Source organism: Melozone crissalis, unplaced genomic scaffold (genome assembly GCF_028551555.1).
Source record: "Melozone crissalis strain CALT ecotype California unplaced genomic scaffold, PUWL_Pcris_2 ptg000013l_1, whole genome shotgun sequence".
In the NCBI taxonomy this organism is placed as follows: Eukaryota; Metazoa; Chordata; class Aves; order Passeriformes; family Passerellidae; genus Melozone; species Melozone crissalis.
The window spans coordinates 44,063,115-44,075,580 of record NW_026535791.1 but is presented as its reverse complement, the minus strand read 5'-3'; the positions used below and the strand labels follow the sequence as shown (position 1 = coordinate 44,075,580).

At 45.5% G+C, this 12,466-nt stretch overlaps 1 protein-coding gene across 1 annotated transcript in view; it reads left to right on the top strand.

The window, feature by feature from the left end:
• Positions 1-5,660, top strand: part of CNGA3 (cyclic nucleotide gated channel subunit alpha 3) — a 30,371-nt gene extending 24,711 nt beyond the window's left edge. The window contains exon 7 of the mRNA XM_054271671.1: positions 1,800-5,660. Within this exon, the coding sequence (XP_054127646.1) occupies positions 1,800-3,205 (1,406 nt within the window). The 3' untranslated portion in view covers positions 3,206-5,660. The remainder of the gene's footprint in view (positions 1-1,799) is intronic.
• Positions 5,661-12,466: the final 6,806 nt, after the last annotated feature.

Genomic DNA, 12,466 nt, shown 5'->3' with positions numbered 1-12,466 from the left:
CAAAGCAAGTTATAAATTTCCATGGGCTGTCCTGATAATGATTATATGGCTGTTAAAACCTGACTGGAATTCGAATTTTCAGGCCTGGCTTGCAACTGCAGAATTGCTGGAGCTGTCTCCCAAATGCTTCAGTGCAGGTGTCAGCTGTAGTTCCAGGCACTCCAAGAAAGAAGTTGCTTCTTTTAGGTGGCAAAATCTTTGTCAGCTCTCTTAACAGTTCCTTCTGGCTCTGCCTTTGCCTGCTGCCTTTTCATGTGGGTCCACAAGGCCCATCTTCCCTGGGGATGGAGGTCCTGGACGCCTTTGGGGAAGAGTGAGACTTTGCTGTCTGAGGGCAGGGTCTGCCTTGGAACTGAGATCTAGGTAGCCTCACAACTACTCTGATCAGCAGCTTCTCCATGGTGCATTTCTGTCTAGCTGCAGAGCCAGTTGGGCTGCATTTCACCTGTTTGGTGACTGTGCATTGTGAAACAGAAAAGATTCATGTCTCAGCAGCTGGTTGTGTTTAGCATACCCTGTGTTCTAATGCTTTCAGAAGATTTTACTGTAAGACTTCAGTTCTATAAGAGAACAAAAAGCCAAGAGATTTTATCTCCTTTCAGGAGGAAGGTGTTTTCAAAGTTATTTTTCATCACTGTGTATCAGAAATTGATCAGTCTGGCCAGCTTTTCTGTTTAGTTGTACAACCAAAGGGCATATTTGACCTGCTTTTTCAGCAGTGTTCTGGGAGGCAGCACATGCATGGCACAGGAACTACTTCCATTAGTAATCGCTGTTAGTTTGCAGATCCAAAGCCAGATACACACAAATAGATGTGGCATTTTCAGATGAGCCACACATTCCAGAAATACCGTGCTGTGTAGGGCACAAAGAAATGCAGCTTGGTGTTCCTCAGCAGAGGCTTCCCTGAGAAAGCTATAGGTGCCTTGTAGATTGCTAAGGGGTTAGTAAAATGTGATAATCCAGGATACACCGGGAATGTTTTGTTTTTGCCTCAGTGGACATTTTCTCCGGAGTGGCCCAGTGGGCCGACAGTTGGATATCTTCAATTGCAGCAAGTATTTGATATCTATCAATTATATAGGCTGTTCCTTGTGGAACATTTTTAATGCTCTCAGAGGTACAAAAGAGCTGTGCTCTTGTCTCTCACTGCAGTTTATATCTATTTGTAATTTTTTTAAATCTAATACTTTTCAAAGTCTTTGGAATGAAGAAATTTTGATGTGTGAAAGTCTGCTTAGTAGCTCTCTCACTAGAAATGCAAAGTGCAAACCAAGGAAAATCACGTCAGCTTTAACACTGGACACAAGAAGAAAAGCATGACTTAGGGAGGGGGATGACTGCATTTCTTTATCTCAGGGGTATCTATATTGTTTGAAAAAGGTTTCCAACAATCTATTATGCCTGCTTATTCTTGGTATTTATTTTAAAATATTCCACTGCTATTTTATATACACTTGCTTAACTTTAGTTATGACTCATGCCAATGATTCATGAAAAATTAGACACTTGAATATCCCTCTTTTTTTTGCAAAGATACTTAAAAGAAAAAGATACAGCTGTCGCAGGAAGGAGTAGAAGGCCTCAGGGAGCACTGTGGTGATAATAGAATCATTGTTCTTAGCCATTATATATCAGCTTTGAAAGCTGATTGAAATATTTAAATATGCAATTAAATGACCTCAGTATCTGTAGGCATAACAGTAAAAATTTTAACTTCCTTAAGCCTGAAATGTTAAGTTACTCACTACTGTTGATGGTATTTTTATTCTAATGTAAAATCTTTTTATTCTCTGAAGGCTTCCTTGAACAAGGCTTGCTAGTTCAGGATGAGAAGAAGTTACGAGAACATTATACCAAAACTGTGCAGTTCAAACTGGACGTGCTGTCTCTTGTGCCAACAGACCTGGCATATTTCAAGCTTGGTTTGAACTACCCCGAGCTCCGGTTTAACCGCCTGCTGAGGATCGCTCGGCTCTTTGAGTTTTTTGATCGTACCGAGACCAGGACAAATTATCCAAACATGTTCCGCATTGGCAATCTGGTGTTGTACATTCTCATCATCATCCACTGGAACGCCTGCATCTACTTTGCCATATCGAAGGTGATCGGGTTCGGAACCGACACCTGGGTGTATCCCAACGTGTCCGTGCCGGAGTACGCGCGCCTGTCCCGGAAGTACATTTACAGCCTGTACTGGTCGACGCTCACGCTGACCACCATCGGGGAGACACCGCCCCCGGTGAAGGATGAGGAGTATCTCTTCGTGGTCATCGACTTCCTGGTGGGCGTGCTCATCTTTGCCACCATTGTCGGGAACGTCGGCTCCATGATTTCCAACATGAATGCTTCCAGGGCAGAGTTCCAGGCCAAAGTGGATTCCATTAAACAGTACATGCAGTTCCGAAAGGTGACTAAGGATTTGGAAGCCAGGGTTATTAAGTGGTTTGATTACCTCTGGACCAACAAGAAAACGGTAGATGAGAAGGAAGTTCTCAAAAATCTGCCTGACAAGTTGAAGGCTGAAATTGCCATCAACGTCCATTTGGACACACTGAGGAAGGTGCGTATATTCCAGGATTGTGAAGCTGGACTTCTCATTGAGCTGGTGCTGAAACTGAAACCTACGGTCTTCAGTCCTGGTGACTACATTTGCAAAAAAGGAGATATTGGAAGAGAAATGTACATTATTAAAGAGGGAAAATTGGCTGTGGTGGCGGATGACGGCATAACCCAATTTGTAGTCCTAAGCGATGGCAGCTACTTCGGTGAAATCAGCATCCTAAACATCAAAGGTAGCAAATCTGGCAACAGGAGGACAGCCAACATTAGGAGTATTGGTTATTCTGATTTGTTCTGCTTGTCTAAGGATGATTTAATGGAAGCCCTCACAGAATATCCAGAAGCCAAAAAGGCTCTGGAAGAGAAAGGACGTCAAATTCTGATGAAAGACAATTTAATAGATGAGGAGGCAGCAAAAGCGGGAGCTGACCCAAAAGACTTGGAAGAAAAAATAGGACGACTTGAAGTAGCTCTGGATACGCTGCAGACTAGGTTTGCAAGGCTCATGGCAGAATACACTGCATCTCAACAAAAGGTGAAACAGAGACTTGCCAGAGTAGAAACCCGAGTAAAAAAATACGGTAGTGGCAGCTTATCAATTGCAGAAGCAGAGGCTGAAAAACCTGAGGAGGAGAAAAAGTAATGGAGTATTTGTATTTCCTCATTTATTGGAGAAGGTTGAAGCACTGAAAGCCATAAATGTATGTAAATATGTGTGTGCATACATAGACATAATTATTTTTATATGAACTCAAGAGAATGGTTTTTAGCATTTTTAACTGAAGCAGTATTTTCTTGTAAACAGAACACTGTCACCTTCTTCTTGGGGGGAGATTTGGTCCAACACTTGGTACTTTTTTGTACTGAGAGTGGGCTTCTTACAAGTCATGCTCAGAATGTCTGCTGTGTTTGGTACCTGTAGGTCTTGACACATTGTCTCTTCCTGCACCTCATGCGTTAAGAAGGCATTGTACTTGAAGTAGAAGAGATTAAATTTTTCCTTTTTAAGAGCTTAAAAAATGTTCATAGGGTACCCTGCTCTAACTTGCTACTTTTCGTAGCTGATTAAATGCATGGATGGATGTCTGGGTTTCTCAAAATTTTTGTTCTTTCACAGTCTGTGCAGACAGTTGGACGACAGCTAAGCAGTGTCAGGTACCTGGCCTTTGCGGTGCACCCTGCACGTGTCTGAAACAGCCGTGTGCTCGATGCTTTAGTGTGATTCTCTCTAATGAGCTGGGCTCTGCACAAAGGACCATGCTGACAGAGTAGCAGTGCTCATTCATGTCCCTTCTGGCAGGGTCTGTGACAGCCTTTGCTGCTCTGCAACTGCTTCACCAGGGGAGAGAGCAGGGGATGCTCCCTTCTGATTTTTAGCCCAGTTCCATCAGCACTGCTAAAACTCTCGCTTGGAAAGGAGTCCCCCTAAGGGTAATACAGTTTCACCAAACCTGGGAGGAGAAAAGAGGGCTCTGGTGTGTGCAGCTCCCCTGTGTAGGGTGCTGAGTGAACTCCCTGGCAAGTGGGCAGTCCCGAGGGACTGCCTGAGCTACTGAGAAATCGCATGGGCTGGCAGGGCAGGCTGTCACTGCCTGCCAGGCAGCTTGCTCCCACAACAGGTTTTCTGCAAGGCAAGGATAACAAGCCCTGTGTTGCAAAGTCATTCTGGTCACTTAGGCCTATGTTTTCTTCCTTTTTATTTTTTCTGAGGATGTCTACTCCATCTCCCTCTGCTGTTTGCTGCCATCTTTTCTCCAAAGTAGTTGTCACACTACCTTGTTTCTATTAGTTAGGGAGAATGCAGAAGGTACTAGCTTTCATTTTTTGCTGTACAGTATTTTGCTGTCATGCAACTTCCCCAATGTTACTTTAATCCTCCTGTATCTCACCGGCTTTTGGAAAGTGTGGAATAGCAGAGGCTGTTCAGCATGTATGGCGTGGGATCCTCCAGTGGCATTAGGTATTACTATGGGCAGTGCTCTGACTTTAGTTGTCCTCAGGCCTGAGTTATGACAGCATCTGGGATCAATGGCCTGTTGGAAGATTGGTGAGGAGCCCGCTGAGAAGAGGATGGTTTAACTGGATGACAGCGGAATGAAAAGTGACAGTTTTGCTAAACTGAGTACAACTGCTCAGAGTAAGTCCCCGTCTCCAGGCAAGCAGCTGTTCCCTTCTATTGACACTTTTGAGCCTGGTGAGGGAGACAAATCTGTCAGTGATTAAGGAATGGAGCTTTGCCAGCAACTCTGGCAAAGGGACAACTGGGTGGTAATGTCCACACATGGCCCTTGTCTAAACTCCTGTTAGTGTTAGCCTAGAAGCCAGCTATGCTTATGGATCTTCCCTAGATTGGGTTTAACCTCTATTATCAATATATCCACTGATTGTAATAAGTAGTTTGGAAAATAGTCAGTATCTCTTTGTGGCCAGTGGCACTCAGGAGTATTGGTTCATCAGCTGAATCTTGGCCTTATCTTCTTTAAGGGCTTGAGAGAAATGGGGGAGCTCTGAGAGGCTGGTTTTGGCAGGGTGTAGTGCCCTTGGTCCCAGCCAGGGGCAGGCAGGGCTGAAATGGAGCTGGGCTCACTGCAGGGTGCCCCTGTGAGCACAGACAGGGCTGTCACAGGCTGCTCAACTTCCCCCTTGTGACAGAGCCGGGTACCACACTCGCCTTGGCTGACATTCGCTGGTGTGACTCAAACCCACTGTATGTGGTAGGGGTTTCATGCATATTGACGTGTTCTCCATCATTCTCTGTAAATACCCAACAGAGCACAGCTGTTCCAGCCCACTAGGTATGCATGAGTAAAACTGTTCAAAGTACCCTTTATACCAAATTTATACCTGTTTAAAAACCCTAAAAACCACAGGACTGCATCTTTACCTGGTGGATCAGAACAGCCTCATCTATCAGTTAAATACATGTTTGCTCTTCCCTTTCCGTGCCTCTTGATCTGGTTTTCATACACCAGAAAAAGAGCATTTTGATGCTATTGGCTTCAGTCACTCTGAAACATACAGCTTCTGGCATGATGAAATCACATCCTTTGGCATCTTTCATCTCTGTAAGATGTTTTTTTCCTCTTCTTTAATGTGGCTAAAGCATGTACATTAAAATATTTTGAGTAATGTTCAAGCAAATCTGTGTTTTCTCTTACCCATATCCCTCTAGATTTTAGTGTTTCAGACAGACTTTGATCACATCACCATTACATGGCCTGGAAAATTGCTAGCTGGAACAGAGATCTGAAGTGACAGAAAGCTGTGTGGGAATGGTGTCTCCCCTAACTGCAGGGCAGCTGGCACACAGCTTTGGTCCTGGGCCCAGTTTTGACACCATCCCTGTGTTTGCAGGTACCACACAGGCACAAGAGCCTGACCATTATGCCACTGCCCAAGGGGTTCCATCTCCATGGGGCACAGAGCCTGCCAGGCTGCTGCCACCTGTCTCCTGCCTTCCCTTCCCAGCTCCAGGCAGGGTGGCACAGCAGGGACAGTGGCTTGTCTAGCAGAAATTGTGTGCAGCTTTCTGCAGCTTGCACACAGGTCACACAGGTACCAAAAATTGCCTGGCACAGGCTGGGCTGGTTCTTTAACCCTGCCACAAGAGAAAGCAAGGCGCAGGGCAGTGCTTACAGAGCATTTGAACATCGGCCTGAATCTAGAAATAGATTTAATGGCCACAGCACTCACTTCACATGGGCCTAGGCAGGTAGCCATGGGTGGCACTGCTGCTCCAAACTGCCTGTGCTGAGTGAGACATCAGATGGGCAAGTCTGAGAGGTTTGAACATCTGCTCCACATGCAAAAGGAGAGGAGAGGTGGTGGAGTGGCACACCATGCTCCAGCTGCTGCTTGGAGCAAGCTTTTCCAGGGAAAGGGCCTGAAGCTGTGGACCCTGTATCCTGACAGCAAATGATTTCAGCCTTGCTCCTCTCTGAAGTTCTCTCAGGGCTTTCCCCATCCTTTTACCCTCATCCCCTATTATTTTAATTTACAGTTTTTACAGCAGAAAACTGCCCTGGCAAATTCAATGAACTGGACTTCAGAAGCAGAAGTAACAGCAAAACAGGTCATGTATTTGTACAGCCAAGGATTGGGGTTTTCTTTACAGTGCAGTTCTTTCTTCAAAAACAGCCCAGGGAAAGTACAATCATGCTTTTAAAACTCTTTTCTCCAAGGCATTGGCCTCAGAGTTTCCTGCCAAATATTTATTAACATACACTAAGGGCTCTACTTTACATTAGAAACCAAACTGCTCGTTGTCCTTGCCCCCACAAAAGCATTGGTGCTTTCTCTGAGCTGCTCCGTGTGTTGGTGGCTTTGAAAGACACACTTGTGTCTGTATCACTGCTGGCACCAAGGATGAGACATTCACAGGCCAAACCTGGCCAGGCTGTCCAGTGAGGTGACACAGGCAGACTAAAGGAGAGCTACTCTTCACCCTCAAGACTTGCAAGGTGACAGCATTTGCACTTGGCTTCAAGGTCCCCCAGCTCTTCTGTTAATGTTTCCAACCTGGAACAAACAGAATGAATCAAACCCTTCTCTACATAATTCATTATTTGCAAAAACATCTCATGTATCCCTGAGAGCAAAACGAATTGTGCACTAAATGGATCTGGCAACTGTACAGGCAGTTAAAGCACAAGATTTCAGCTGTGGCAGCTTTCCTGAGGGAAGCCATCAATCTGGGACTCCCCTCTCCTCCCCAGTCCCATTCATAGCCCAGAGCATGAGAAGGATGCCTGAGGGGGGAAAACCACACAAGCTCTAAGGAACAAGCTCTAGGGTGAAGATGGTCAGGTCTTTTGTTTCTGAAATTCAGATTTTGCAATCATTTCCAGCTCACGAGTGCTGAGGCTTGCTGCTGCCAGCTGCTGTTGCAGCCTCACTGCAGCAGATACAGTTCTGCTGGTCTGTGTTGGCAATCCTCCCCCTTCCACACCCTAGGAGCAAAGGGAGGAGGAAAGGCTTGCACTCTTTAAGCAGTTATTTAAGGATAAACACAAACAGTAGCTTTACTCCAGAAGCAGCAGCAGTTCTCACAGATTTCCTTCATCAGAAGCTGGGAGATCACCTGGGCTCCTGCTGGGAGAGTGCAGGTTGCAGTGCCAATGGCTCAGCTTCCATGGGCTGTCTTCCCAAGAGGCTGAGGACACTGGCCAGCTCTAACAGACACCTCTCTTATTTGTACAGGTAAATCAGGGGTAGAGTACTAAAACCAGAAGTGCAGAAATATGGAAGGAATTTACTAATGGATGCTATTCCATTTTTCTTTCCTTAGCATTTGTGGTGCCTGGTACCAGCCTTCGTGTAAGAGGGCAACTGAAGAACACTAACATGGAAAATCAGGGAAAGCATGGCTGTATTCTAAAACAATGGGCAGCTTGATAAAGAACTTATAATTTCTCAGCTTTTTAATACGTAATTTCTTTAGCTTTCTGACAAGTAAAAAACCCCACACCATTCTGTTCTTACAGCCAACAGTAACAGCCCCTCATTGTCCTGGAAGGGGAACCACCTCCACGTGGTCACACGAGCAGCCCCTTCAGGTGAGTAGCATGGCAAGAACCCATGGGCACTACTTGCTTTTCCAGAGAAGACAGAGAAGCACAAAACCTTTTTTTTTTTGTGTGTAGCCTGCTGCCAGGTCTGATGAATCAATCCAACCATGCTGTAAAGATCTACTCTTTTTAGGAGAACCAATTGCCAGTTCCTCATCAAAGTACAAATATTTCACTTGCAGAGTAGTGCAGATAATTAACCCAGCTTCCTGCAGTGGGATTCCCACTGTTATCAGATTATTGTAGATTTAGGCTGTTTTAAGCAAGTCCTTAGGCTGCTTGTTTACAGGTCCAATGTTTGGCATAGGAAACCTTCTCTTACAGCAGCAGCTTTGGGTACTATCAGTGAAGGAAATTATCCAGAGGTGTGAATTTTAAGTTCTGACTACTGAAAACCCAATGCCTCATCTCCTAGCAATAAAAACTGCCTCTGACCACACTTGGATCGAGGTTAAGAGAAAAGCTTATGTCTGGCAGCACAAAGCTGCAGAGCTTTTCTAGCAAAGCACCTCATGCCTTTCCAAACACATTGGTTGCCTCCACAGCTCATTTAGCCTGTCAGTCAAAGCCAGGCTTGGTTCACAGATGCATGGTTCAGTCTGAGCAGTGACAGCACAAGGAAGGCTCATGGCTCAAGGCAGATTGACAAAGGAGCTGTCCCAGGCAGAAACACTTTCAATTCAAGGCTTCAAGGCTGGCAGCTTCATTGCCATAACCTGGCAGCACCAGCTGTGAGCACCGGCAGCCCAAGAAGGGTAAGGGTGGTGAGGAAGAAGAGGAGCAAGAGCAGAGCCAAGCAGCACCTCCGGCAGCTGGTGGCAGTCCAAAGCTGCAGCCAGCCTGGAGCAGGGGTGACAGATGTGCTGGACAAGGGAGACACCCCAAGCTGCTCAGCTTCCTGCCACCAGGGAAGGGAGGTTAGTACAGAAGGGATGCTGCAATCTGGAGCCAGAGAGAGAAAGCAGACAGAGGAGCAGAGTTTTCTAAACTGATTTACACTTAGGTGGCCAGAAGGGGCCCAAGCCAGACCAATGGGTGACAGGAATGACTCCAGAAGGGCAGGTTCCCCCTCTCCAGCCACTGCCACTGCTGAGGGCAAACCTGCTGTGCAGCATAGCAGTGCTGCCTGCTCCATATAGGGTTCAGTCCTACACAGCTTCACTCTGACTTAGGGCAAAGGGAAAATTTCAGAACAAACTCAGGAGGTGCTGAGACCAATTGATGTTACCAGCAGCCACTAGGAGACTCCAGAGGCTGCAATCATCCTCAGGACCCAAGGTTCCCAGAGGAAAGGTAAAAACCAGCAGAGTATGGCTGCTGGAGGCCCCCACCTTGCAGACACTGGGAAGAAACTGCTGGAAGAGCCTGTTTTTACCACCCACAGCCCTGCAGCAGTGGCTTGGAAGCAGCAGGCAAATCATTGCCACCAACTGCCCCAAGGGTCACTGCTGGGCTGCAGCAGGACATGGTGTCCAAAAGCACTGGCTCCAGGCCAGCCCTTGTTCTGGAGAAGCCAAGAGCACCAAAGAGAAAGAAGGGACTAAACCATCCTCTGAAGGTGGCAACAGAGGGCAGGTCCCATAGAGAGTCCCAAACCCAGGAAATTTTTCCTAAGGCTTACACACTGAGAAATCCTCTCCTCCAAAATCAAAGCTAGCACGCAAGCTGTTTGGGATGACAAAACTTCTTGTCCAAAGTGCTGCAAGTCTGAAGCGGGATTGCTTCTGAAAGGCCTGAGGATGTTGTCTGGAACAACTCCTGGCACAGGAGCAATGCTCTCACCCAGGCTGGCTGCTGGCTACTACAGCTAGGGCAGAAAGCAGAGGCTGGGCTCCAGCCCTTACACCACATGAGCCAGACAAGAATTTTGTTAGAAGGGATATCCTCTTGGGGATTTTAGTTTGGGAATGAGACACTCTCCAGAGAGAGTCAAGGTGTAAAACAAACAGTGCAAGAGCAACCCTTATCAGATGCTCACAAAGAGGTCTGTGTTGTGCTTTTGAAGGAAATACCCATATTGGAGAAACAAAATGTCATGTTTTATTTCAGGTGCCTTGCTAAAAAATTCATAGTATTCTTCATGCATAGATGACAAAAATTAAAATTCTGTGTGCATGGCTCACTGATTTTTCTTTTGGAAACACCCTTTCATCTAGAAAATATTCTTGTGCTGCATTTCCAATTTTTATTAAAATCAGTTATATTAGGAAACAAAACCCCTTCAATAGTAATATATTGGCTTACCTGATCTTTATCCCTTGCTGCTCAAACACAGAGTGCTTGAAAAGGGAAATATTAAATCAAAGGTAGCAACACAGGATGTGTGGCAGCTCAACAGGGAAGTTCAGCTAGTTGCCATTCCATGGCCACTTAGTTTTGAGCACTGTTACTCCCTCTGCTGTCCTATACAGGTCTGGAAGCAGGAGGTTGCAGTGGGAAGACAGCTCTAAAGGAATTTCTCTGTACATGACCCCAGTGGTTCAGAAGATAGACCAGAACCTTTGGTGATATTAAGAAAGGCTTCACATCAGCTTTGCATGCAGTAGTTGAGCCACAAATCTCTGCAGTTTTCATCTTCACTTGACATTGGTCAGTCCAAGCTGTGAGCCAAGGCTGCAGGAGCAGCAGGATCCCTGCACATGCAGTTGTTTGCTTTGAGCCGTGCTGCCTGTCCTTCAAAGGGCAGAAGTCTAACTCCAGCAATTGGCTGGCTGACTTTCACAGTCACCACACTCTCGTCTCAATTTTGAAGTCTCAAAACTATGCACTGACCCACCCAGCAAAATAATGTAGGAGTTCCTAATGCAATCTCATTGTCCTAAAACAGAATAATGATTCCCACCCTCCACTTACATCTCCAATGTCTTTGTCTCTTAGACATTTCCCCACACACAAATCCCAACACAGGATCTATATCGAGCAAGACATCCATGAACACAAGCACACTAGGGAAACTTCAGCTATTTATCAGAATCACTCTACTGATGTATCCTACAACTATATTTGTATATTTGCAATTAAAACCAACTTTCCACACACTTTTTAATTGGGTTAATGAAGAAGAACAATAAGAACCAACAGCTGAAGACATCTTCAGATGGAGCACTAGAGAAAAATACTGACATTTCATGGTTTTCCAAATGAATTCATCTGGGTAGGAAATGACCTTAAGACTAAGGCGAGTGTCAGCTCTTATTTCCAAAGCAGCATCCCTTCCATGATTCAGTATAAATCTGAATTTTTAAAAATTAATTTTATTAATGGTCTTATGAATTTTATGATACTTTTATTAAACTTTCAACTATGAACAAGAACTGTAACTTATTACAAACCCTTGTGACTCAGACTAAGCACTATAAACTCAGCTCTTGTTAGGAAAGGCTTGATTTTGAATAGCTTAACTTGGAAGAAATTGGAAGAATTGCTGCTCCATCTTGCAAGTAGAAATGATGGAGTTTTTCTGCATAATAAATAAAGCATAGCTCAAACATTCCACCTGATTCATAAAAACTCTTGAGGGAACCAGGAAATTCTTAATCCTCTTGTGAGAATAAAAATTTACCTGGAGGTAACTGGCTACGACAGTGCGATGGAAACACCTTAAAGCTGATGATGTGGGGATTGTCCTCTTCCAGAACACCAGCATGGAAACCTGTGTCCTGGAAACATCCAGCAGCATGGAAACCTGTGTCCAACGCCCTGCTTCACAGAGCAGAAGCCCAGGCAGGCACCTGGGCAGCTCCCTGGAGGCTGAGCCCACCAGGTCCATGACACCTGTGTGGTGTCAGATGGGACAGGAAACTCCTGCTTCAGCAGTGAAGCCACTGTTGGATGAGTGGACTGACTGCTGTAACACAGAGTTCCTTGGAGCCCTGGGCCCATTTCAGCATCAGCCCTCCTCAGAATGCAGGGTTGGAGGGGGTCCCCTTGGCTGCCATCATCCTGTCTCAGCCTGCTGCCTGCCAAATGGAAGACAAGCCCAGTGAGAAGTTCACAAAACTATTCCTTAGTTAACTGAACTATCTCACTGCTGACAGCTGTTCCTGAAATCTCTTTAGCAAGAAGCAAAAGCTTTGATCTTTCAAAAGGTGATGCTCTGTTTATGCAGCATTATGTGCTAACATACTTCCAGAGCTAAACAAAACCATTTCTTCACTCCTAATTAAATCTGAACCAGTGCCACATTAAGATGATTCTCTTCAGGGCATTACTTCTCTTGCACTACTATCATTTTTGAAGCACGTGATGGTACAATACACAGAAGCCTGATGGCCCCTTTGCACTGAGGTTGGAAACATTCAGGCAGTCTGTTAGGGTGCAGAAGGAGATATTTGAAG